At 43.7% G+C, this 27,369-nt stretch overlaps 2 protein-coding genes across 4 annotated transcripts; one reads left to right on the top strand and one right to left on the bottom strand.

Moving 5' to 3' along the window:
• Window positions 1–14,544: 14,544 nt before the first annotated feature.
• Window positions 14,545–14,978, bottom strand: NCBP2AS2 (NCBP2 antisense 2 (head to head)). The gene has a single exon (XM_024114075.3). It carries the CDS (start codon window positions 14,976–14,978, stop codon window positions 14,691–14,693), a length of 288 nt encoding a protein of 95 aa, XP_023969843.1. The 3' UTR covers window positions 14,545–14,690.
• Window positions 14,978–27,369, top strand: NCBP2 (nuclear cap binding protein subunit 2). Of its 3 annotated transcripts, none has more exons than XM_065557444.1 (4): window positions 14,978–15,117; window positions 16,922–17,103; window positions 19,110–19,248; window positions 26,727–27,369. In XM_065557444.1, the coding sequence occupies exons 2-4, from the start codon at window positions 17,054–17,056 to the stop codon at window positions 26,796–26,798; spliced, it is 261 nt and encodes an 86-aa protein (XP_065413516.1). In that variant the 5' UTR covers window positions 14,978–15,117; window positions 16,922–17,053; the 3' UTR covers window positions 26,799–27,369. The 3 variants fall into 3 exon arrangements, with proteins under 3 accessions (XP_065413516.1, XP_065413514.1, XP_065413515.1); XM_065557442.1 differs by lacking the exon at window positions 14,978–15,117 and adding an exon at window positions 15,136–15,457; XM_065557443.1 differs by lacking the exon at window positions 14,978–15,117 and adding an exon at window positions 15,273–15,431.

The following is a 27,369-nucleotide window of genomic DNA, read 5'->3' as shown; positions in this document are numbered from 1 at the left end:
CCCCACCCCAGCAAGTTGGGCTGTGTCCTTTCCCTTGGGTTCTTGAAACCAGCAACCCAAGGATCACCAAAGTCCCAAAAGTCCAACAACCCCCCAAAGTCTCTGTCCCTGGTCAGCGCAGCCCCAGAGTTCGGGGGGGGGGGGCACACAGGGCGTTAAGGGGCACCTTACGTGATCCGAGGCCGATGGGGTTCCGCTGCAGCCTTCACCACGAGCCGCTCCACTCCACCAGCTGCCCCGTGAGCTGCTCCCGCCGTCCCACGAACTGCTCCGGCAGCTGCTCCACTCTGCTCACCGACCTGTGAGCCGCTCAGCTCTGCTCCACTTCAGCCGTCCCTTGGGCCACTCCCACAAGGCTCCGCTCTGCTCGCTGCTCCTCCAGCCGCTCCGCTCCACTCCACTCCACTCACCAACCTGTGAGTCGCTCAGCTCCACTCCAACTGTCCCGCAAGGCTCCACTCTGCTAGCTGCTCCGCCAGCCACTTAGCTTCAGGCTCCCCCACTAGTTAACACAGCCTCAGTGATTTCAGCTCTTTTGTGATTTCAGCTCACAGTAGGGGAGCCCCAGTGCTGGTGCACCATTGGCCCAACATGAATTCAGCTTAGCAGTCTGTAACTAGACTTCTAATGGAATCAAAGTTAGTTCTGATATTCAACAGTGGAGAGAAGGGGTAGTGCAGTTGGTGTTTCAACCCCCTCAGAGAGGGCCCATACCATCAGGTACAAATACCTGTCCCCATCCTCTCTCCCTTCACTGGGTTTTGTAACCGATGCCCCTTGTCAAGCAAGTGCTACTTAGGTAATGGTGAAGAACTCACTCAGTCCTTCTGTCATACAACAGGTTCACTGCCCTTGATTCACAGAATCAGGGTAACAAAACTTTATTCTTCCTGCCCCAATAACAGAGAACTTGGGGATCCCACACCAGCCAAAGTAACCACTTTGAGTTGCTGTTGTTTCCTGCCAGGCGAGTGGGTGTGCCTATGCAAACCAGATCAGCCCCTGGAGTTTTTTTCCACACTCGCCATAATTCACCACCAGATGTCAGCGTAGAGCTCATCCTGACTCTGCTTACACTAGGAATGGAAGCCCCAGGTTCAATCCCCAAACCAGCCACTGCTTAGTCTTACTGTTTATTTATCTTTTCCTGCTACAAGGCCATTTATTTGTGGAAACAGTATATTTTAAATTGCCTTTCTATTAGGAGTGGATCTGAACCTGAACCCATAGATCCCTGAACTACAGTGAGGGGAATTGCAGAAGTTGAACCAAGATCTGGACAGAAATTTCACAGGTGACCTCCTTTGGATATAGGAGTTTGGTTCTGGCCATTATGGACAAACACTTCCAGACTTTGGGGAAATATTAATCCTGATCCAAACCTTATAGGTCAAGCCTGTCTCTTTCAGATGAACCTGCCAATGATAAATGGGACTTGTTCAAATGCCAGTCATACTACACGAAGGGCATGGTACATACAGTTTCAGATTTTAAATGCCAATTTTACAAGCAGACCAAATAATGGACTATGAAGATAGTTTATGGGGCCAAGTTATAAAAGGAAATCAAGACCAAGTCCCAATATGAAGAATTTATCATTGTTTGCCAAATTTCACATAAATTCACAGAAGATGATGTCCATGCTTGGCATTCTGATCAATGTAAATAGTTTTTGGTCTCTGCAAAGCACTTTATACTGGGGGGAAGCTGTTTTTCCTAATTGTGGAAATGCATGTAGGTTATGTGTATTTGTTTGCTTTGCTGTTTTATGTAACATTAGAAGAAGTTATGAAAACACCTTGATACTGTACCAAATGTATTTTTCAGGTTAATTCTATTGTTTTCTATGCTGCTACACATTTCTGGAAACAATCCTGTTCCATGTGTTTTGTGTTATAGTTGGTAGGGTGTTGTACTGACTTTTCAGAACCATGTTTAATATTTCAGACCTTCCTTGGTGTTCATAGCAGAATTCAGTGAAGGCTCTTAGTAAAGAACTGTACTTCTTTTCTGTATCTTGGAATGTATATAACCTCCATCACCATAGTATCTGAAAGTCTTATAGCTCTCATTTGATGTAGTGAACTATTATTCTCCATGGTACACTGAGATCGTGTGGCTTTTCTATGGTCACAGAGGCAGCCTATGGTAGATCCAAGAACAGAACCTGGCTCTCCTGAGTGCCAATCCATCTCCTTAATCTCAAACCCATCTTTCCTCTCTTACCAGGTAGATCTTTGCTGTTTATACGTGGGCCCGTATACCTTGCATATCTAAAATGCCTACTGACATCAAGTGGACTTTTTAGGTGTGCAAAGGATGCAGGACGTGCCTCTATGTGTGTCAGATTTAATCTTATTTCAATAGCACTCTTCATCCTCAAGCATACAAAATGTTATACAAATTAAGTATACACACATGAAATTCAGCTACTACTGTAATGGACCATGATTACTCTTCAGCACACAGCAACATTACACAAGTTAAAAGTAGGCAGTGAGAAATACCATCTCCAACTGAAACTGCATGGGGGGAAATGAGGTTAATAGACCTCTGTATTATGATGTATTGCCCATTAAGATAGTAACATACCGTTTTAGATAATTCTTTCAAATAGCACATTCTGAGGGCTATTTTAATACTGAAGTTTCTTTCTGCCCCCACCACAGCCAGGGACTTGCTCTGGGCAAGTTATTTAATCTTTCTGTGACTCATTTTACCTATCTGTAAAGTGGGGTTAATACTTACTCCACCCAACAGTGTAAAGTTCTTTGAGATCTTCAGATGAAAGGGGCACTATAAATGTAAAGTATTACTACTCTATATAAGATGCCTGCTGTGACAGATATGGCAATTTACTGCAATATCTTTAGAAGATCTTACTGTATTAAGTATATGTAACATTGTGGGCCAGACACTGTATGTAATTCCATGGGGGTGGGCGAACACAGCTTCTCCAGGAACTAAGAACAGTGTGGGTGATTTGGAAAATTTACTCAGGTTGTAACATCTCCAGCATTACCACCACTTGGAGAGGCTCACATATATTGATTCAAACTGGATTCTCTAGAGACCAACAGACAAAGTGTAGACTTTTAGATAAATAGCCTGAATTTAAACTGACTTGGGGCCTTCTTTCTGATCCAGCAAACTGATTGTGGGGAAAGAACAATTGCATTCTGCCAATAAATTGCATATCTTATTTTACTCTTTCATGCATATCGTGGGGATAATAAAAGAATTAAAGTTAGCTTAAATCTGGTTAAGAAAATAATATACACCTCTACCCCGATATAACGCGACCCGATATAACACGAATTCAGATATAACGCAGTAAAGCAGCGCTCCGAGGGGTGGGGCTGGGTGCTGCAGCAGATCAAAGCAAGTTCGATATAATGCGGTTTCATCTATAACGCAATAAGATTTTTTGGCTCCCGAGGACAGTGTTATATGGGGGTAGAGGCCATGAGAATAAGTAGTATTACTTATTGCTTGTAGTGTGGGAAGGATGTTTGGTTCCAAAAGTAACCAATACAATAAAGAGCTACAGTAACAAACAAAAACTGTCTTAAAAGAAACAAGCACGAACCTTCCAACCGTTCTGCTGATAAGCAAGGAGTGGGGAGGAGATAAGAAGGGAAGGTCTTGGAGGAAGGAAAATAGCAAGGATAAACTGCTTCGAATGGGATTTTTGCTCAAGATAGCAAATTAGCTGAAGGATATAAAGAGAGCCATGAATCTGAAGGTTGTTTGGGAGATCCTGCCTGATCATGCTGGAGTACATGGATTAGATGTTTTTTACTTAGGTCTGGTGTGTCTCTAAGTATACTGATCAAATGCTTACAACTACTTTGTTACTGTACTGGGTGTAGTGACTGCTTATTTTTAGGTTGTTAGGCATGTTTAGAGCAATTGTATAAAATACCATTTGGCCTTTGGACTTAATAAAGGAATTATAGTTAAATTAATGTCTGGTGGTCTCCCATATTATTAATTTCAAATATTATTGATAATTCCAACACATATTCTGGAAGATTGTGCAATGGGCACATTTTACAACTTTCAAAATACACTGTTACTTATGTTATTGGGGCAGGACTGTCTTTTACTAGATGTCTATCTAGACTCTAGCACAATGTTACCCCAACCATGTTTTGCATATTTGAGAGGGAGGAAAAAAGGTATTGTGACGGGTTCAGTCACAGAGACCCCCTTGGGACTGTCACTTGATTTGCTGAAACTACCTCTGAGCCTCCCTACCACCTTGGGACTCCAGAACCCTGCCTTGTTGAGCCAGACATGCTAGCCGGCTTCAACACAGACCCAGGTCTGGTCCACACCCAAGCTGCAGACTAACCAAAAACTGCTCAGCAGGTCACCTCTCCAGCACCCAGACACCCAATGGAATCCAAACCCCAAATCCGTTTAAAGCTTATACAGGGTAAACTCATGAATTGTCCGTCCTCTATAACACTGATAGAGAGATATGGCCAGCTGTTTGCTCCCCCAGGTATTAATCACTTATTCTGGGTTTGTTAATAAACAAAAGTGATTTTATTAAGTATAAAAAGTAGGATTTAAGTGGTTTCAAGTAATAACAGACAGAACAAAGTATGTTACCAGGAAAAATAAAACAAAACACGCAAGTCCAAGCCTAATATATTAAGAAACTGAATACAGGTAATTATCACCCTCAGAGATGTTCCAATAAGCTTCTTTCACAGACTAGACTCCTTCCTAGTCTGGGCCCAGTCTTTTCCTCTGGTACAGTCCTTGTTCCAGCTCAGGTGGTAACTAGGGGATTTCTCATGACTGGATGCCTTTGTTCTGTTCCACCCCCTTTTATATCTTTGGCATAAGGTGGGAATCTTTTGTCTCTCGGGGTCCTCACCCCTCCTAAATGGAAAAGCACCAGGTTTAAGATGGATTCCAATACAAGGTGACATGATCAGATGTCATTGTAAGACCTCATTCTTCATTACCCACAGGCTGGCCCCTACCTCCATAAGAAGGCTTAAAGGTAAATAAACCATCTACAGCCAATTGTCCTAGTCAATGGTTGCCATCAAGATTCTAAACCACCATTAACAGCCCACACTTGGCATAATTACAATAGGACCTCAGAGTTAACTTCATATTTGTAGTTTTAGATACAAGAATGATACATACATACAAATAGGATGAACACACTCAGTAGATTATAAGCTTTGTAATGATACCTTACAAGAGACCTTTTGCATAAATCATATTCCAGTTACATTATATTTACACTCATAAGCATATTTCCATAAACATATGGAATGCAACATCTCAGGTATATTCACCAATAAGCTTTTTCACTTGTATTTCTCTATGTTACTAAAAACCCATTCACATCTAAGAATGTGTCAAAACTAATCTGTTTGTCTAAGGAACAAATTCTGACATAACTACTCAGAACTCAACCAGACTGAACTGGAAGCTTGGATTTGGTTAAGCCTGCAGGATTGGTTTTATATGGACATTAGTATGAAATAGGTAATTATGCTGCTACTAAAATTAAACTGGCCTTGAACAGCAGCCCAAGGTGCTCCAAGACTATGGTGATGAGGGTGGTAGGAAAACTAGAATGCATCTTCTTGAGATGGAAGCTTAAAAGATCTCTTAAAAGACAAGAAAAGTGCAGTGAGTGATAATAAAATTATATAAAATGACACAATTCAAAGAGGAAACTAATGCCTACTAGTCACTGTGTTTTAAAGCTTGAGGCTGACACTTACAGGGCCTTCCCAGACTAGGATGAACACTATGAAAGCTATTACCATGTTTAAACACATTTATTACTAGCAGATTTCTAGTGCAGTTTTCCTTGTGGTCAGTTTTTTTATTTTAATTTTTCCAGGGAATCACTTTATAAAGCAGTCCTCTAACACTCTACCGGGATGTCAGTAAGCAATGTGACCAGGATGCATTAAACCAGAGACGTGTCACAATTTTTCAAGCACAAGGCAGGTGACATGTCAAGTGACTGTAGTTAACCTGAAGTCTAGCTGAAAGGTGTGACTTTTCTGCTTCAATAAAAATGAATGTTATAGTGATTTCTGTATGCATATCAAGATCTTTGCGTTATTGTTTATTTGTATTACCATAATGCCTTAGAATGCCAAAGAGGAATCAGGTCTCCATTTTGTTATACAGCATATTGAAAAATAACAAACAATATAGGTCCTACCCTAGAAAGCTTGTAGTTTAGGTGTCAAACGGAATGTGACATATGGACAAACAGGGTGTGGGTAGTTGGGAAATTATTTGCCTAACCAATACTAGATGGGAATGATTTGTAAGCAAAGTTATGTTTTAAGGAGGGATTTAAAGGATAAGGTGAGAGCTTTGTCAAGTTTGAAAGATTTTTTCCCCATGCATTGATGGTGGTGTAATAATTGGGGCCGAGCCCTAGCAGACCTACTTTAATTGTTAGCCTAGCTGGCGAAAAGTGGGTAAAGGTTCATGAATTGTCACAATGAGCTGTTATATAAAATTGTTTAAGAAAAGATGTAAGAAGGTGACAGACTGAATTAATTTAAACATAAAAGGTTTACTGATACCACTCAAGGACCATGTTAGGATTATGACTAGTAAACAAGAAGCGGTAAGGACCAGACATTAGGCCTAGTTGGCTGGCAATGTAAGTGGATGGACCATTCCCACATTGCCTTTTTGCAGCCTTTAAAAAGAGACTTTGGGAGAGAAAAAGGAAACTTTTTTTTTAACCATGGCTGTCCTATCTCTTTCTCTCTTGGCTTTTCACCTGAGCCTGACAACTGCATGGCACCAGCCTGGCAAGATGAGACAGGCTATCCAGCTGAGCTGAGCCTGAGAAGGACCAGTGAAGAAGAAGGACCTGACCAGACCAACCAGCTGATGTCTCTGGAGAGGTGAGTTGGGATCCAAATCAACAGAAGTTGTGGCCAACCTGTCAGCCCAAAGCAGGATAGGTCCATCAATGGCTATTCGCCAGGATGGGCAGAGATGGTGTCCCTAGCCTCTGTTTGCCAAAAGCTGGGAATGGGTAACAGGGGATGGATCACTTGATAATTACCTGTTCTGTTAATTCCCTCTGGGGCACGTGGCATTGGCCACCTGTAGGTTTCTTGTGTTACAGCTGAATATAATCAAAGCAGCTAAATATACTGAAGATAAACCAGTGAATGCCCTATGGGCTACAAGATGCAGGAGGGACTGGACTTCCTGCTCACGAAAGGAGCCCCAAAATGATTTATCTGAGATTATGAGCTTCCAGGCAGGTAGGAAGTGGAACAGGTGGTGTCCAAAAGTTGGGGCGGGGGGAGAGAAGAGATAACAGAATGGTCCAGCAGAGGAGCTGGAGGGAGAGGTTGTTTGATGCCTTCAACCAGGTTGTCAAAATAGTGGTCTTAGAGGATGGTGATCCCCTTTTCTTGGCTCTGGATCTTCTTCAAGGGTGCTCTATAGATCTGGCGTGCATCTGCTGCAGGTGATACTGGAATGGTCAGGAGAACCGTGTTGTATGAAACTTGCTGAAATGTCTCTGTTGCAGGTATGTATATCCCCAGCGACTGCAATATTGCCCTCAAATCTTTAAGGGAGTGGAGCGAGGAGTCTGTATCACTGCTAAAGAGCATTGGCCCTTCAAAGGGGAAGTCTTCCTCAATATTTTGCACACCCCTCAGAAGGCCAGAATATTAGAGTCAAGATGCTTGCCGCATAACTACTGTGGTGGGTAAGGATTGCGAAGCCATGTCAGTAGCATTGAGAGTGGCTTGCACAGAGGCTTTGGTGATCAATGGACCCTCCGAAATGAGGACTTGAAATTGTTCCCTTTGCTCTTGCAGTAGTTGTTCAATAAAATGAGTAAACTGTTAATAGCTGTTAAAATAATATTTTGCCATCAAGAACTGGTAGTTCTCAACCTGATATTGTAGAGCTGCTGACAAATACCATTTTCTATCCAGGAGATCTAGGTCATGAGAGGAAGGGGAGGTTCTTGGAAGGGGAGGCTCTGGAGAGTGCTTGATGATTTCTTTTGCTGAACACATCTATCACCAGGGAGTTGGGGGTGGGATGGAAGTAGTAGTACTCTAGTCCTTTGGCTGGAATGTAATAGTTTTTATCTGACCATTTCCAAGTGGGTGGAATAGTGGCAGGTGTTTGCCAGTATGTGCAGGTGTCAACAGTCTCTCATTGATGGGTAGGGGGATCTTAGCCTGGTGAGTAATATGTAAAATGTCCATCAAGGAATGTTAAGACTCCTGGACTTCCTCTAAAGTAATCTGGAGGGATTCTGCCCAATGTTTCATTAAGTCCTGGAAGGCCCTAAAGTCATTTGCATAGGAGGGCAGTGATGTCATTATTGCCTCATCTGTGGAGGAGGATTTAGCCAAAGAGAGCAAACCTTCTTCATTTGGTGAGTCTTGCGCCTCTTGGGTTGCCTCAGGTACTGAGGGAACACATGGTACTGGCAGGCAATCTTGTGATGCCTGTGACTATTGTGGTATCAGCAGGTGTACTTGTTGGCATTTCTTCTGAGATACTATCCTATAAAATTGTTTGCCATAATGTTCCCAGGGAACCCAGTAAGCCCACTGTGGAGGTGGATAGAAGGCTCCCCAACCGTATTAGTGCCCGAGAGACCTAGGGCATCTTCTGAGCTCTGGAAAGTCCTCCTCAAGGTACGTTCCAAGAGAAGTGTGGTGGAATGGTGTCAGCGGTTAGGGCAGCTAGGACCAGCTGCACTGCCCTGGAACTTCCTGATTAATCACAGTGCCTGAGTGGCTGCAGCCTATGTTATAAAACCAGCAACAACAGTAGAAGCACTGGCTGCTCAACGTGCTCCATACCTCCAGCTGTGGTTGATCATCTCCCTGCCTCTATCCCTGTCCAAGTTCTATCCTGGCTTCAGATGCCCAGCTCCGACTCTTGGCTATACCTCCTGACTGTGACTCCGGCTTACCTTTTGGCTTATGCTTTGGCTTCTGACTCCCAGCTCCAACTCTTCTACACTTTCTGACTTTGACTCCAGTTTACCCTTCAGCTTAGTCTTTGGCTTCTGTGAGAAATGAAGCGGGGGGGGGAGCTCCCTTTTATGGACACCCAGCCAGCCAGTAGCTATAAAATCCCTCTTACAAGCTATTCTCTAATTGCCCTACCTGTAAATGGTTAAAAAGTCTCACTGCTATGCATAGGTAAAAGGAAGTGAGTGAACACCTAGCTGAAAGAGCCAATGGGAAGGCTAAAACGTTTTAAAATTGAAAAACGACTCCCCTTTTGTCTGTCTGTGGTTGTTCTTCAGGGAGAGGCAGACAGGGCTGCAGTTATGCTGTAAGAAGTTTAGGGCCAGGTATGAAAAATCCTCAGTATCATACAAATCCCACATATGTAAGTAGATCAGGAAATGTCTAGGAAGACGCAATTAAGTTTATCTCTTTTTATTTCTTTATGGCTTGTGGACTCCTCTGTGCTAAGCCCCAAGTGCTTTTGTTTTGCTTGTAATCTTTAAGCTGGACCTCAAGAAAGCTATTCTTGATGCTTAATCCTTGTATTTTTTTTTTAAATCTAGCAAAAGCCTAAGTTCCCAGATGTATTTTCTTTCTTTTTTTAAATTAATGACATTTACCTTTTTTAAGAACAGAATTGGATGTTTGTGTCTTAAGAAATTTGTGCATGGTGTTTAATTAGCTTGTGGCAACAGCTGATTTCTTTTTTTTCCCTCCTCTTTCTCGGCTCTTCCCTGGGGGGGTGTGAAAGGGCTTGAGGGTACCCCACAGGAAGGAATTCCCAAGTGCGCCTTCCTGGGTTCTCAAAGGGGGTTCTGCACTTGGGTGGTGGCAGCATCTACCAATCCAAAGTCAGAGAAAAGCTGTAACCTTGGGAGTTTAATACAAGCCTGGAGTGGCAAGTTTTAGAGTCCTTGCTGGCCCCCACCTTCTGCATTCGAAGTGCCAGAGTGGGGAATCAGCCTTGACAACTTCTTCTGCATTCGAAGTGCCAGAGTGGGGAATCAGCCTTGACAACTTCTGACTCCTGCTTCTGACCCTTGGCTCCACTTCAGAACCCACTCCTGCTGAGTTCAGCCCTAATTAGTAGGCCATACTCTTGCTCCAACCATTATGAGAAACTGCCCATGACTTGGTAGTTGACAAACAATCCCAAAACAGAGCCCTCTACAGAGACCTCAGAGGCTGAGGATGTGCCATTCCCCCAAGCTGAAAGGAGGCTTTGAGTATCAGTGTCAGTGCAGGTACTGGAGGCAGTGGATCAGATCCTGTTCTGATAAGAAAGAGTTCTCTCACCAGCTTTCAAAGCAGTACTGGGGAAGGGGCGCTCACTGATTCCGGGTCCTCTAAGATGCGATCCTCAGAAGAAAAGGATCTGGAGAACTATGGTAACAGATGGTAGGAGCCTGGTTACAGGGCTGTGGATGCTGCATTAGGTACCAAAGAGGCCAATGAGACTATGTCGGTGCTCAGAGTGCTGATGTTCCAAAGAGGACAGTACTGGGGGCGGGTGGGGGGGGAGGGAGGTGCTGGTCTGGGTGGTCTCTCTAACGCTTGAGATAGTCTTAGAGGCCCTGGTTTTAGATGTATCTTGGTGCCTGGAGGTGTCAGATAGTTCTAAGGTAGGGGCTTCTGGGTGTTGTTTGGCTGAAGGCTCTCCATTTGGGGCTTCTCAGGCAGTACCAGGGCTTCAGTACTGGCATCAGCTGGAGCCACTATACCCATTGTGGGATGCAAGATCTCCTGAGAGTCAGCTCTATGAGGTAACATTCCTCTTTCTAGAATCTTAAGTAAGAGCGAGGTGCTTTCTTCTTTTTGAGGGCTTCATCTCTGGAACTGCCCTCGGAGCTCCAGAAGTCACTGGGGCATCCTAAGAGGTTGACACAGATGTATGGGGTACGGGTTGGGGAAACGGACTCCATTGGAGTTTGGACACATTCCATTAGGAGGAGCTTCAGCTTATCCTCTCTATCTTTGAATCCTGTGCAAACTTTACACTTCAACGGTACATGAGTTTCTCCAAGACACTGGAGACAACTAGGGTGCCCATCACTAGGGAGAAAAGACCTGTGACAGGGCTGGCAAGGCTTGAACCCCAGGGTCTTAGGTGTAACCCAGGGAAGTGCCAGAGAACAAAAGGGACAAGAAGTTTTGGGGGGGACCCCTCCAAGCTCTAATTGTACTACAACTAAGAAAAATTTGTACTAGGAAATAAAAACTAATTAAATAAAACAAAGTAAACAAGAAAGGCGGGAAGTAACTGAAAGCAGTGGACACCACAGCTGCTCCTACTTGAGCTGCAGACAGCTGAGAAGGTAGTGGAATGGCAGCAGGTTGGTGTCTTCTTACATGCCCTTGCATGGGAGCAGAAGGCACTGCTCTGTGGATAGGCGGCCCCCCAGCTACAGCTATTTAAAATCTCTGGTCAAGAATGCACAGGAATGCACATGTCCTATGTGGCGCACCCATAGGGACAGATATTTGAAGAACTAACCCTTTCTTCCCCATCAAGGACTGTTTGACTGAAACTGTAACCAATATTCACTGTCTCCAAAAAAGGGCCTTTGATAGGGTTTGACTGTTTGTTTTGCATAATTAATCAATTTCAGTTTCAATGCTCTTTGTCTCATTTTGATTCTTTTCTGTTTGTGTGGTTCAATCAATAAATTCACAGTCTTTGGCATGAATTTCCTAATGTGTCTGCCATGGTACCGGAAGGCTGAGGTCACTGTATACCAAACCCTGTATACCAACGTTGTTTAACAGTGACTAGGTCATTAATGCCTTTGACACTTTGAGCCTATATATTCTACCTAAATTAATACAACAGGAGTCAGTGGGGGACAAAGCATAGGGCCACTTGTAGAAGTAGACAATCAATCAAAGCTGCACTCACTGGTAGAGCGAAGACTGGTGTCAACAGGTCAAAGTAGAAGACTTAAAGGACAGAGTGGGGTTAACTGGTGATGGGATTTGGAGATATGGAGGAGTCTCAAAGAGAGGTTTGAGTCCAGCATGACCTTGAAACTTTCTTCACTGGAATGTAGGGTCCAACAGGGCAGTCCCTGAACTATAGTAAAATACTACAATGCTGTTATGTTTGTAATCTACCAGTTTAACATATGACATTGCTCTCAGAGGAATGCATGGCAATATTAAGGTCAAACAGCGATCTCATTACAAAAGCAAAGAGAAGTATTAGGGTCCTATAATGTTTTCCACCTACCAAGTTAAAAATATGACATTAACCCCATAGGATCATTTCTCAACACAATGCAATAAGTGCTCTTTTGGACCTTAGTATCCTAATGTATTTTTATTAGGGCACTGTAATTTTTAATTTGGTCAGTGAAAAATATAATAGGATCCTCAGTCTCTCCCAGACTCTGGAAAAGTGGTTCTCAATCTGTGGCCTGCTCGCAGCCCAATCAGCACACAATTGGGGCCAATGTGACATCCTCAGGGCTGTAACTAGGGTGGCGCAGGAGGGGCACCTGCCCCACGCACAGAGCTGGCAGGGGTGTGTATGCAAAAATGAGACAGTGCAGGATCAGGCCCAGCATCAACCCCTCCCCTGCAGGACTGGGCCCAGCATCATCATCAGGAGGTCAGAGTGCTCAGCACCCCCACACGCTTGCAGGTCTAGTGACCCCGACTGGAGCAGGATCCCAGGCACTAGGACTGCAGTAGCAGGCCGGCAGAATGGCTGAGCTACTTGCAGCTGAGGTAAGAGACCAGCGAGGAGGGCGGTGCAGGGGACTAGAGCCACAGGGAGGGGATGCCGGGGGCTAGGGCTGCAGGGAGTGCAGTTGGTGCATGCGGGTGATTCTAGATGGGGGAACTGGTGGCTGGGGGGACTAGATACTAGGGCACAGTTCCTGAATGGGGGGGTTGAGTGCTTGGGGGCACTCTTGGGGGGGGGGGGGTCTGGATGCAGTTGCTGAGGGCAGTCCCTGGGTGGGGGAGTGGATGTTGGAGGTGGCAATCTGGGGGGGGGGGGGGAGAGAGGGGGGAAGTGCATTCTGCCCTGAACAGGGCACCCTGTTACCCAGTGTTTGGGGGAGGGGGGGGGGCTGGATGCTCTGGGGACAGTGTTGGGGGAGGGGGGATTCCCTGGCTGAGAGGGTAGTGGGGGGCAACCCCCCACTAGGCTGGGCTCCCTATCTTTGCAGGCAGGCTCTGCAGCCATACTCTCTGCGCTGCCAATACATCATGCCATGCCACCCTTACAGTGAATTAATTTTAACAGTTAAGGTTCTGACTTATTTCATTAATTAAAAATGATCTTGGTAGACATTTGCCAGTGTTGAAATGAAAGATACAACATTAATATGAATTGTATTGCTGTCATAACAAATACTAACCTTTCTTCTTTTTTTGGATGTACAGGAAGCATATATATTGTGTGGATGTAGGCTACATAACACACAGAAAGCTGCATACGCGGCCCACAATGGTAAATAGGTTGACAATCACTGCTCTGGAATGACTGGCAAGAGGCTAGAGGGCACCATTGTTGTTTCCCACTTTGTGAACCTGTGCAACTAACACCTGGCCTGCAAGGACATCAGCAGGAAGGTCCATTTTTCTCTGCTGACCCAGTGGCCCAATTAGATCCCCATTTAAAATGGCAGATGCTATTCCTGCAGGGAAAACAGCTGGTACTACTGCAGTAAATATACCAGCATCTCCATTACTTCTTTTACCTAATTCTGGGAAGATGGTTAGGTGCCATCTATACTATTATAACTAGGCCTCCTAACAGTCTTGTCTTTCCTTCCTAATCTACCCTGCATGCAGCAGGATCATTTTATTTGGAATACTACAACTGGTCTATCAGCATGTCCAAGTCAGATCATATTTATAAAATTTTAACTGATGAGGCTTAAAATTACAAACTCCTCTATGGATTAAAAATAGATCAACTCCTAGAGCTCAACTCCCATTCACCAACTGATTTTAATCCACTTCATGATTTTATACTGCTAGATCATTAATCCTAGTTGTCATGTATATTACTACTAAACTGAAGAGCTCTGTGTAGCTCAAAACTTAAGTTGGTTGAATAAAAGATGCTACCTCACCGACTTGTCCAACTAAATGGACCAAAAGATTTTATACCTTTTTCCTCTCACTCAGATGCCACATTCCAAACCTTGGGATCCATGGTATTTTATTTGCACCACTCCACTTTATAAAAAACAAATACCAAACGAATCACCACCACATTTTTTTAAATTAAGAGGTTACCAGTAGCAAATACCATTGACCTCTTTCCATCTGATTCGGTGTTAATTTGTTGGTCAAGCAGCAAAGGACTGCCATAGGGCATATGATGCCTGCACTGCATTTTGTGGGGAAATGAAGGAAATATAACTATGCAGACGTGTTTATTTTAAACACAGCACGCTGAGCAGAACTGCGTGTGCAGACAGCGCGCATCGAAGACGCAGATCCTGGTTACTGCGTGACCCAGCGCACGGAGTTGGGTGGGCTCAAAGCTGCCGGCTACCCCTGCGCAGGCGAGAGCAGCTACGGTCCGGGTGGGGCGAACGGGCCCTGGCTCGGCGATGCCTCCTCATAGCCCTCCTGGCCGCAGATCCTTGGGGCTGGGGAAGAACAAATCCCCCGCCCATGGCTGGAAGGTCCGGGGGCTTGAATCGCTCTCTCCCCGCCCTCTCACTGGCTTCCGCGTCCGCGTCCGCTCCCGTCCCGCCTGTTCCCAGGAGGTCGGGGCCAGTTCTGGGCCCGAGCCCCATCCTTTAGCTCACGCAGGAAGGTCTCCCGCAGGCGGGCCAGGCCCCCCTCCCGCAGCAGGCGCCGCGCCGCCTCCCGACCCCCGAGCTGGGCCCGGGTCAGGGCCGAGGCAGTGACCTGGGCCGCCACGCGGATCGGCCGCGACTCCGACAGCTTCTCGATGAGCCGCGGGTTGTTGAGCAGCGTGAAGAGCAGGCGCCGCAGCACCATCTCTCGGCAGCGGATCCTGCGGCACGACGGCTACACCCGAACGACTACGGCCGCAAGCAGGGAGGAAGAACCGCCTCACGTGTGGAATCCAGCGCTGTGATTGGCTGAATAGCCCTAGGCTAAAGGAGGCCAATAGAAGGTAGACGCACGTGACACAATCCCCTCAGGGATTGGCTGCTACCATCGGGGCGGGAGAGAGTAAGCGGCCTTGCCTTTACCGTGATCCTCACTAGGATTGGCTGCTCAGAGGCTGATGGACACGGAGGGATTTAGGGAGCTAGGTCACATGCTCGCACAGTAGCCACCGTGTCCGTGAGCGCTGCAGCGGTGTTGGCGGGTGGTTGGCTGCCCCGTGCCGGAGCCGGCCTCTGCGAGGCGCTGTCCGGGGCCCGTCCGCCATGTGCTCGGTAGCGATGCTAAGCGTCCTGCGCAGCGACTCCTATGTGGAGCTGAGTCAGTACCGGGACCAGCACTTTCGGGTGAGGGGCGGGCGAGAGATGGGGAGGTGTGTGGGGGAAGTAGGCACGTGGGAGATTGGGGTGGGAGGCGGGGAAGGGGGTTGGGCGTGGCGGGATCGGTTCTGGCGTGCAGGGTGTGAAGATGGGGATGTGAGGAAGAGAGGGATGGAAGTATTGGGCCCTGTACGTAGGGGTTACCAGCAACCTAACAGCTACAGCAGGGGTGGGCAAACTTTTTGGCCTGAGGGCCACATCAGGTTTCTGAAATTGTATGGCGGGCTGGTTAGTGGAGGTGGTGCCTCCCCAAACAGCCAGGCGTGGCCCGCCCCCATCCAACCCGTCCCCTGACCCCCCACCCCTGACTACCCCCCGCTGCCCCATCCAACCCCTCCTCTCCTCTCCTTCCTGACTGCCCCACCCCCATGGACCCCTGCCCCATCCAACCACCCCTTCTCCCTGACTGCCCCTGGAACCCCTGCCCCTGACTGCCCCCGGCCTCCTCATCCAACCCCTCCTCTCATTCCTGACTACCCCAACCCCTGTCTACACCACCCTCCTGGACTCCTCTGCCCCCTATCCAATCCCCCCTGCCCCCTTACTGTGCTGCCCATAGCACTGGGTCAGGCCGGCTCTGCAGTTGCACTGTCCGGCAAGAGCTCACAGTCCGGATGCCCAGAACATTGTGCCGGAACAGCAGGGGAGGGGCCGGGGCTAGCCTCCCAGGACAGGAGCTCAGGGGCCGGCAGGAGGGTCCCGCGGGCCGGATGTGGCCCATAGTTTGCCCACCTCTCAGTTACAGGATTAAACTGTTCCTCACAAACTGATTAAAAAGCTGAATCTCTGCTGTCCAGATGCAGTGACCAGGGGAAAGCTGACCTCAGCTGCTGGACAAGGGCCATTCCCTCTTGTTTCCGAGCTTCTTGCCTTGTGAGGGCGGCTGAAATGTCTCTACTGCTTTAGCTTTCTCACAGCCTCTTGATTGCTGTGATGTGGGTGCAATTTCCCTAGTCTATTCCTTATCCCGGAGTTCATTTTTGAGTTATTTCTCAAACAATAATTCCACTGGCTCTTCTGCTGCTCCTAAGCAGCAGAGTGAAATTGGCCCATTCTGCTGCTGCTTGGCAGTTGGGACTAAAAGCAGTGAAAACAGGATTCCGTGTCAGTTCACTCTGGAACTGCTTTGCAAGGCTCCGAGCAGCAGAAGTACTGGTGCTTTCTGCAAACTTGGAAAAGTGCCTTGTAGTCTATTCTGTTCATTTTTGGAAGATTATCTTTATAACCATAAGGGCTAGAGGGTTTTTTTGTTTTTTGTTTTTTTAAATGGGCATATGTGGGCTAGTGTGTTTGTTCAGCCTCTTATCTGAAATATTTCCCAGTACTGTTAAGGTATTGCAGATCAACTCATCCCACATGTTGCCACTTTACTGTTGAAGATATTGAATGGAGTGGAGTCTAAATGTTGGTTTTTACTATTTGAAATTTCAGGGTAACAGATATGACCAGGAGCGACTGCTGAAAAAGAGCTGCACCCTGTATGTGGGGAATCTCTCCTTCTATACAACAGAAGAGCAGATCTATGAACTGTTTGGTAAAAGTGGGGATATAAAGAAAATCATTATGGGCCTGGACAAAGTGAAGAAAACTGCTTGTGGTTTCTGTTTTGTTGAGTATCCTTGTCTGCAAAGTAAAACATCTATACAGTGGGTATGGAAGCCAAAATCTAGACCGGGGTAGGCAACCTATGGCATGCGTGCCGAAGGCGGCACACGAGCTGATTTTCAGTGGCACTCACACTGCCCGGGTCCTAGCCACCAGTCCGGTGGGCTCTGCATTATAATTTAATTTTAAATGAAGCTTCTTAAACATTTTGAAACCTTATGTATTTTACATCCAACAATAGTTTAGTTATATATTATAGACTTATAGAAAGAGGCCTTATAAAAAGGTTAAAATGTATTACTGGCACGCGAAACCTTAAATTAGCATGAATAAATGAAGACTCGGCACACCACTTCTGAAATGTTGCCGACCCCTGATCTAGACAACCCTAACCAGAGTAAAAGAGTTGTAAAGGCTTGGCTTTGTTCCTATTGTAGGTACAATTACTATGTAATAACCAACCGGGTTAAAACACAGTTTAGCCTTGCAGTGCGGATAAGACTGAACTGTGCTGTTGAAGTGTTCCATCAGTGATAAAGTCTCAGACAGGGGAGCTCTTTGTGAATATGGTAAACACTGCAGTCCTGTCTATACTGCAAGATTTAACCTAATTTTTAAAGTCTGGGTGACTAAATTGTAACACAAGATATTATTGTATAGATGGGACCTAAAATTGAAATGATTCTATTGTGTGGGACTGGGTATTTTTGTGCTAATCCCTCTCTCCAGGGCACTGGGTCACTGTTCTGGGCAGTATAGTACAAGAAAGAAGCTGACATATTTAGAGCACATAAGGGTGCCATGTATGATTAGAGAGCTTGAGAAGCCAAACTTTGTTTCCTCATATCAATTTGAATAAAATGGCTAACTTCAGGCCCCCAAAATTGTTGGAAGGGTTATTGTCAGGTTAAAGATCATAGATGTAAAAGACTTGTTGCTGTTTTTTGGGATTACAAAAATAGAATTAAAAATCTTTAACTATAATTTACTCTTAACTATACTGTTTGACATTTGTCTCAACTAGGCTATACTTCAGGTACTCATAACAGCCAGTTCTTGTCTAGCACTTTTCACTAGTAGAAATCAGTTTGGATTGCAAATACTGTAATAATACAGTGGGTATTTGTTTACAAATTCATTTGTATTTGAATAAAAAAACACATGGAAATATTTCTAAAGGTCTTGTATTTTATAAAAACATATTTTTACAAATATAACATTAGATCTGAGATCTCAAATTTTGTCCTGCTTTTTAGTTTCTGTAGAGTATAACAAGGAGTAATGATATACACCTGGATGAAGAAAAGGGAAACTTTTCCCTGATATGCATTCTAACAGTGAGATCTAGTAGACTGTAAAATAGTCTCAAAAAGGATGTTGGGGGAGTCCCATTATTTTAATTATTTGGGATCTGACAGTATATTTGTGTGGTATGGAGAATCTGATTTTCTGTCAGTTAGTGTGGAAAGTGGCTTAATAGCTAACTTGTCTCATCTGTGACTAAATCAAACACCTTCTAGATGCTAAACTACCACAGTGATAAATATATCATAAATGCCTAGGTAGACAGATCCCGGGTATTCTTTTTTTGTGACTGTCTTGAATTTCCATTAAATACAAGGCAAACATTCCTGTAAAATTATTTTTAGTAATCCTGCAAACCTGTCCTTTTTAACTAGGTTAAATTCTGGACTCTTTGAAGCTAGTTGATTTTCCTGTTGACTTTACAACAGGTGGGTGCTTGTTTCTTCTTGAGTTAATAGTTTAATTTTTATTTTGCAAATCATAGAGTTAAATTAATCTGATATTTCATACCATTCCTAACAATCCTGGATTACTGCCATTTAACACACGCTATTTGATTTGATTTGTGAAAAAGGAATTGATTTTTAAAATCTAACCTAGGAATGAGTCAAACTCAATCAAATATTTGTTGAGATCATTGCATTTGAATACTTATGTTCTATAGAAGTTTGAAAGACTGTTGAACCTCATTCTTTAACATAATCCTAAGATACTACTCAAGAGGAGATGCTGAAAATGCAATGAGATACATCAATGGGACACGGCTTGATGATCGGATCATCAGGACAGATTGGGATGCAGGTTTTAAAGAGGGCAGACAGTATGGTCGTGGAAGGTCAGGGGGTCAGGTAAGTTGTTCCACAATCCGTTTTTCACTATTTGCTGGTGAAATTATTGATGTTTCTTGAATCTTCACTTTTGAGTGACCATTTAGAGTTAACTTTAATTTTACTAACTTCCATGGCCAGAGTAAAATTTCATCACATCTAAGAGTCCATTATATAATGCATTTAAATATTTACCCACGAAGAATAAAACCTTATGTCGTTCCTTTTTGGGGAATTCAAGTTACATTGGAGCCTGTGTTCAGCTGCTGTGGGAAGAGAAATGGTACTTGCAGAGCAAGCATAAAAGCTGCCCAGCTAAGAGCTGTGTTGTAGCCTGCCAAGAACCACGGAACATCACCTAACTTGCCTAAATTGGAGTACATAGAAGTTGCTCTTGTCAAAGTTAGACTCAGGACTCATAGTTTGTCAGACCACTCTGTTTTATTAGCACAGCGCTCTGCTAATACATTCAGATAATGTGAGCCTCCATGCAAGATTCAAACAGTCTTATTTATACAGATAAAAGGGTGCGAACTAAACAAAGGGACAGAGAGAGCAAAATTGTAAAATATGCATGGAGCATAATATGCATATCCTGCTTCCTTGTTAACTCTTATCGATCTAAGACTAATGCTTCACCAATTGCCCTTAAGTGGCAAGTTAAGCAGTTAATGTCTGCTTTCCTGCCCCCCTGGCTTGCAGCTTTTCTCATTTCTACTTAAAGGTACATACAGCATTCTTTAATTCATTCTATTTCTTTAATATAATTCATTTCACTTTCACAATCCCTCCTTTTGGTCAAGCTTACGCAAAGACCAACAATTACTGGGTTCCACATATTAATAGTTCTTTATCTCTTCGTTCATCAGTGATATTTAACACCATCATATTAGCACTCTGTTTTGGGGTAGTCACCTGGGTGGCATACCTTACACAATTCTGGATACAACAGGAGATTAACTGAAAACATACAAAAATCATTAGGATTCCAAACAGGATAGTCAGGGCTCCCTGAAACAACCAGTTTCCGGTGCCAGAGAAATTGAATAGGTTACTTAGCCACTTCCATAAAGAACTTGGCTCTTCATGGGGAAGATATGCAATTTGTTCTAAGTGACTAGCACGATCTATTACCTCATTGGTGTCGTCAGGTATGAACACACAACATTCTTTCCAATGAGAGCACAGGTCCCTCCTTTGGCCGCCAGCACTATGTCCAATGCCTAACGGTTTTGGAGGGCCATCTGTCGGATCACCCCTGTTTCTTTGGCCAGGGTCTTTAAACTCTCTCCGGTTTCTTTTGCCATTATTTCAACTACTGCTTGTAACCTTAGGAGCCTTTTTGCATGGTGTATTACTCCCCCAAGTGGGATAAGGGAACCGCCAATGGCCTCTTCCCAGGTCAAGGGGCTTATGTTATTTACATACCATTGGGCATCTGATAAGTCCCTTCTTCTTCGCCTGAAATTACGGAGGCGTTCTCGTGGGAAGGACCCTAGCACTCGGAATTGTGGGAAGAGTCGGGCGGGATAACAGATACCTGACCAGTTAGCTGGTAACACAGTATAAGCTTTGGTTCCACAAACCCAATGATGGCCTATTAAGGCTGGGAAGGGTTGGTTGCACCCATTTGTCACATAGGTGCCTACAAAGGAGGAGCAATATCCTCCGAAGGGCACAGGGTAATTCTCCTTACGAGGAGTGGTGTTATTTGCATGGTATTGAAAGATTGTATTGTTTTCACTAAGGTTACTGTAGGGGGAACATGAGCTTGATTTTTCTGTTTGATCCCAGGTTGAGAAAAAAATTCATATCCCCATACCTGGCCCACCACTCTTTAGTTTTGTTTGAATAATCCCATACACCATTGACCACAATATGCTGAAGGCAATGACTTTTTCCCAGATCCAGCCCTGTCTCATTACACACCCAACACCAATGACCTTTTCCCTCCACCACACTTATCCATTTAGATACATTTATTCCCACTGCTTCCCAAGTGTCATTATTGTTCCATGTTCTGTTAAACGGACGAGGTCCTCCAGTGAGGTCTGGGGAATTGAGTGGGATTGCCAGGACAGGAACACCAGCTTGAGAGTGGGCTGGGATGTGGCTGCAGACCCAGCAATTAGAAATATTAAGAGTCTGAGCTATCCACACTTGCTGCTGGATAAAAGAATTGTCATTGTGGACTCCCCAGACCTTAAGACACCAGCAGCTGAGGAACAGGCGCCACCAGAGGCACATGTTGCAGGCAAGGCCCTTCCGGTTCTGACAACCTCAACTGAGGGAACCGCAGTCACGGTTTTACATCCACCAGGCAGCAGGCGCTAGGCTCACTACTGCTTCTTTTTGGGCCTTGCTTTAGGTCCTCGTCTGCTTCTGGCAACCCTTACGAGAGCGTAGATGGTAAGGTATTGCAGGCTGTTCCTCTACGTCTTTTTCTGGAGTCAAAATTGACTCTGCGTGGTCCTGAGGTGATTGGTTTGCTGGGGGGTGCCTTCTTATACTGCGAAGCATGTATGCACGCTGTGATGCCAGACAGTTTAACAGCCATCTGGATAGTAAGCAGTACCTGATGATTTTTTTGATGTCCTTTATGTCTCTTTACTCCTTCTTCCTTGACTCTGGCTATAACAATGGCCTTCACACCTTATCTTTTCCTGATGCATACATTCCTTATTCACACAGATTGAGAATACAAACAGTAGTATTTTATATGGAGCAAAAAAGGCATTGCAAATTAAACCTTGTTAAGTTTTACAATCAATAACCAAGACAATTTACATTGAGACCCAGGCCTTCAATGTTCCTCTAATCTACTTAACATAGACACAATATGTATATTTAATTAGAGGCCTACTTTGTAATACATATAGGAAACCATAGTAGACATTATAACTTATTCTAAAACAAAAGGGTGACCATAATCAGTCATAAGGATTGTTCTGGTCTGTCATTCCTTTCTGCTATTCAAAAAGGGTGGCTGACAGGGATGAAATCAAATCATACATTAATTCCTATGGGACATTATAAGATCCTGCTCCTACATATCCCCCTTTTGACACCAAGATTATTAATCGCCAGTGTCACTTCTTATTTAGTCCACGTAATAGAAAATACTGGGAGGTGATTTGGGCCTGTGGCTCTAGCTTTGCATACATTTGTTTTATCCAACAGCACATTTTAAACATTACAATTAAACACATACAATTTAAAATCAAAACCAATTAGGGTTAGTAACATTAGTACGCCAGTAGTTGTGGGAGACCATTCAGAAAATACATTATACCAATGGTAAGCTGTTATGTCTTTCTGCAGTGGCAATTCTTAACATGCTGCCATTTGCATGTATAATATGAATGGTTTGGTTTCCCACATTGCCCTTTTGTTTGTTTTTAGGAACTATATTACCTTTTTATCTTTTGTAAACACATTACTTACATTACATTTACATTTGTCTATTGGAAGGTTGCTAACACTTCCATTCTTTTAAAACACTTTCCCCCCCAAGAATTAACACATACACATAGCCCACTATACAGTACTTTGGTCTCATTATTCATTTTATCCCACATACAGGATCCTAGTGAGATGTCTTTACTACAGGGCTTTGGAGCAACAGGCATGGATAAGCATACCCACTTTTATTTGTTTCTTATTAGGTTGTCCTGTAGCTGGTATCAGCTTTTCCTGAAAGACAAAAATAATATTTTTTTCTACCCCTTTTGGGGTGGCATTCATTATTGCTTAAAATATTCCTTTCTTTTACAAATACCCTTGCTGATTGCAGGCAAAACAAGAGGAATTACCTCCATATTTTCCTGTGTTTTTGTTCTATAGGCAGGCCAGGTTTTAATGGCTTCTATCTTTTAAGAGTTATGGGGAAATTATCCCACTGTTCAGTCATTAAATCCATGAGGTGGTGTACCTCAGTTTTCCCTTTACAGCAGACCAAGGTTACAATGTCTTTCCTGCTGTATTAAGCTTTAAGTTTGTTCACAGGTAACAGCTGAAAAGCATCATTACCATAAAGGATTTTTTTTTCTTCAAAAATCATACACACTATACATTGTTACAGGGGTACGTAGTAACATTAAATTTATTTTAATTAAAGGTATCTTGTTATACCGTGCCTTTTATTTAGACCATTTGTTTGCTGACCAGGTATGTTCTTTATCTGCAACTTCTTTGTGCTGGCAGTTCTCTCACTTCCTTTATCAGTTAGATAATTTGCATCCACACAGGCTTGGCTTTTGGATTCAAAACCATTAGCAGAGCTCAGAGACTCTGTCTTAAAAGGAACACAATTAACTTTTACCAGAGTTTTGATTACTTTTAACTCTTGCTTCCAAAACACACATAGTGCTGAAAAAGAACACAGTCTATTGTGGCTCCTTTGGAGCCCGAATAGGATTTTAATTAAGTAGCATGTTTCGTTTGCATTTCTTTTACCCCCTCTATAATATACACTGCACATGTCTGCACATTCCTTCTATACTTTAACTTTTAAAACATTAGCCATATTAATTTTTACATAAGTGTAACTGTTTCTTTTGTTCTTACAGAGTTTTATTTACCCTTATCAAAGTGACAGTCTGATTACACAGAGCCATTTTAAGGCTCAGTGTTTCTAACATTTCTTCTTTTTGTTTTGTGCACCTCACCCCTGCTGTTGCTTCAGAGGGCCACTGATTTTATTCTTTTCCTACAGCTTTCATTTGCTATTTTGTTACAAAAACAAACAGAATCCAGAATCTCTCCCTATTTTTCTGATTTTGACTGTCCTGCTGCAGTCATGACTTGGTCTTTATTTGAAAACATTTAAATTTTGTAAAGAATCAAGTTACCCCTTAAGGGTTAAATACCAAATCTCAAAGTCAACCAACACTGATTACCTGTGTCTGGCAAAAAGGTCTGTCAGTTTTGCAGCTTTGAATTAAAGAGTCAAATGGATTTTTAGTGGCATTATAAACAAAACAAAACCAATTTATCTTAAACTTACAAAACAGGAGTTTTACAAACCTCACATATTCCCATAGACAGACAGATACATACACATTTTCTCTCCCTTAACATCCCTCTTACACTGCTTTGTTTTTACATAGCTGTACATAGATTACATTACCTTTATACATTTGGGGCAGTTAAGTTCCAATAGAACCCCCCCTATGTTCTTTTAGCAAATTTGACTCAATTGTCCATAGTCAAATTTATTTTAATTAGATAGTCTCTTTACCTGGATTATTTACAGACATTCCTCTGGAAAAGGGCCCATTTTTCCTTTAGAATGGCTGCAAAGAAACCAAGAATTCTTTTAACAAGATCCTTTTTAACATTTTCACAAAGTTTAACTGTTTAATTCTCTCTAGTCTCTATAGAGTTAACTTTTCACTCTTTCCTTAAATCACTTGTTTATTTCCCAAAATGACACCTTTATCAACTCAGATTTCACCATTTTAAGTATTGTTCCAGGGGTTCATACTTGCACTTACTCCTGACACTATACCCTTAGGGCTTCCAACCTGTTTTTTTTTTTTAGTTTCTTTATCTGTTGCTTGCCTGCTTGTCTGGGCCCAATCCTGCTTTTTCCAATGAACCATTTTTGTGAGTGATATTGTGGTCATTTCACAATTTTGAAAGAAATGCTTAAGGAAAGGGCCCAGGAAGGGTGGGGGCTAGTTGAGGAGCCCACCCTCCTTGCTGAATTGGTAATGGAACACTAAAGAATCAGTTTCTGAGGCAGACAACGAAGGGGAACAGAACAAGGGGCATTTTATCCTTTTTACAATGAGAGGGGAGTATGAAGGGAGTTGGGATCGATCCGGGGTTGTTGGTGTTTTTCAGGGTGAAGGGGAGCGCTCAGTCTGGTGGTGGGAGAGGAGGCTTTTAATAAAGCTTTTAATTTATTATTTGAATATTTGAGAGAGGTGAGTTTTGATTTTGTCCACCTACGATTTGCCTCTTCCCACCACTGCATGAAACAATTAACCTCTCCTTTAGCCAATTTAGTTTTAGGCTGACCGAGTTTGTTTTTTTTAAGATGTCCACTCGGTCCTTGTTCCAAGGTTTTAACAGTGGCCACTAAGTTTTGGGATCTCCCTGAGTTAGCCTAGACCATTTTTCCAGAAATTTACAGGAGTCCGGACCCTTCCTAAAACTGAGCCGGCGTTCCTTTAGGGAACTGTCCCGACTTAGACGTCTGGTTACCAATACAGGAGGACTTTACACACACCAATCACACAAGAAGGAAATTCGGGTTCGTCAGAGCGATGCCCGGTGCAACACACAAAAGGAGCCCACAGGCTACTGACTCAATCGCCCTTGCTTTCACACCAAGGGTTTTACCCAAGGTGCGGTGCGGCTGCGATTGTGCAGATTTCACTCACTCAGACCGCGGGGACAGGAACCCCTTGGTCGGCCGATCCCCGGACGGAGATGGCACCCAGACTCAAACACTCCACAGGAGGACGGATAGACACAGAGACAGAACAGTCCTCAGTCCGGACAAAACACAGAAATAATTACCTGACCAGATTCCTGATGTCAGATCCCGGGATCCCTACCAGAACAGAGTGGGAACCAACAGGTTCGATGGCGTAGACCTCACTGTGGTCGTGCACCCTTCCGTTCAGGAGGAGGACCGCTCGGGCCAAATGCCCAGGTGCCGGCTACCACGGTCGTCCTACAAAAACGGTCAGGAATCACACAGCCCCAGTGAAGACGGTTGCCATCTCGGTGGAACCTCCAAATTGTCAAAGTTAGACTCAGGACTCATAGTTTGTCAGACCACTCTGTTTTATTAGCACAGCGCTCTGCTAATACATTCAGATAATGTGAGCCTCCATGCAAGATTCAAACAGTCTTATTTATACAGATAAAAGGGTGCGAACTAAACAAAGGGACAGAGAGAGCAAAATTGTAAAATATGCATGGAGCATAATATGCATATCCTGCTTCCTTGTTAACTCTTATCGATCTAAGACTAATGCTTCACCAATTGCCCTTAAGTGGCAAGTTAAGCAGTTAATGTCTGCTTTCCTGCCCCCCTGGCTTGCAGCTTTTCTCATTTCTACTTAAAGGTACATACAGCATTCTTTAATTCATTCTATTTCTTTAATATAATTCATTTCACTTTCACACTCTTATCTTTAGCGTGTAGGGTAGATCATGTAGATTACAGACCCCAGGATGGAATGGTCCATCTTGATATGAGGAGGGTCCTTGTGGGTGTTATTAAAGAAGACGACAGCTGTATGCTAATATACCAAATTCCGCAAGCTGCACTTCAGCTATTCTTGCTGAATGAAGTAGAGAAGGAAACTGTCACTAATTTTCCTAAATATTATACAGCTTGTACTGGTGTATTACCTGGACTGTTGTTACCTGGGACAGGTGTTAACTACCTTGTTGGTATTTTATATTAACTCTTGTGCAATAGTTTACTTGCTGGAATGCTCTAATATTTCACTTTTTTCCCCGCACCCACCCCAATCCAGGTCCGAGATGAATATCGGCAGGACTATGATGCTGGGAGAGGAGGTTATGGCAAAGTTGTTCAACCCCAGTGAATATTGAATGACCCATCAGCATCACAGGAGAACTGTAGCTGCATCATGGTAGATCTTATGATGAGCAGCGAAGGACATCTGTTGCACATGAATGTTGTTTAGGTAACTGAGACTTAGAAGATTTTTTTTTCAGTGTTGCTGAGATCTTTAAATATATTCAATGTCTCTTTCATTTTTCAAGACCAGTTACAAAATCAGGATCAAAGCTATACTTTAAGTGTTGTAGGGTAGATAATAGAATATAGTGAAGATCTGGGAGTAAAACTTATAGCACTGATTCACATGAGAGACATGTGATTGCTAACTGCTGCTTTTTTTAATGTTTGAACTGTTATACTAGACTGAGCCAGAGTTTTTTAACAGTATGTTGATTTCTTCCATTTGTCCAAAGCCTGATACACAGGCATCAGGTTTTTTTTGTTTACATTAGTAGTGAAGGGGGTGGGTAAGAATGGGTTGTGTACCAAATATAAAAATTAAGAGGATAGAAATAGTTATTTTTTTTGGTAAAATACAGAGGAGGTCCAGATTTCTCTGACGTGTATTTGACTAGCAAGAAATAAGATGTCTT

Source organism: Chrysemys picta, chromosome 9, assembly GCF_011386835.1.
Source record: "Chrysemys picta bellii isolate R12L10 chromosome 9, ASM1138683v2, whole genome shotgun sequence".
Classification (NCBI taxonomy): Eukaryota; Metazoa; Chordata; order Testudines; family Emydidae; genus Chrysemys; species Chrysemys picta.
Note: the sequence above shows the minus strand (reverse complement) of the source record. Positions and strands in the feature narration are given on the sequence as shown.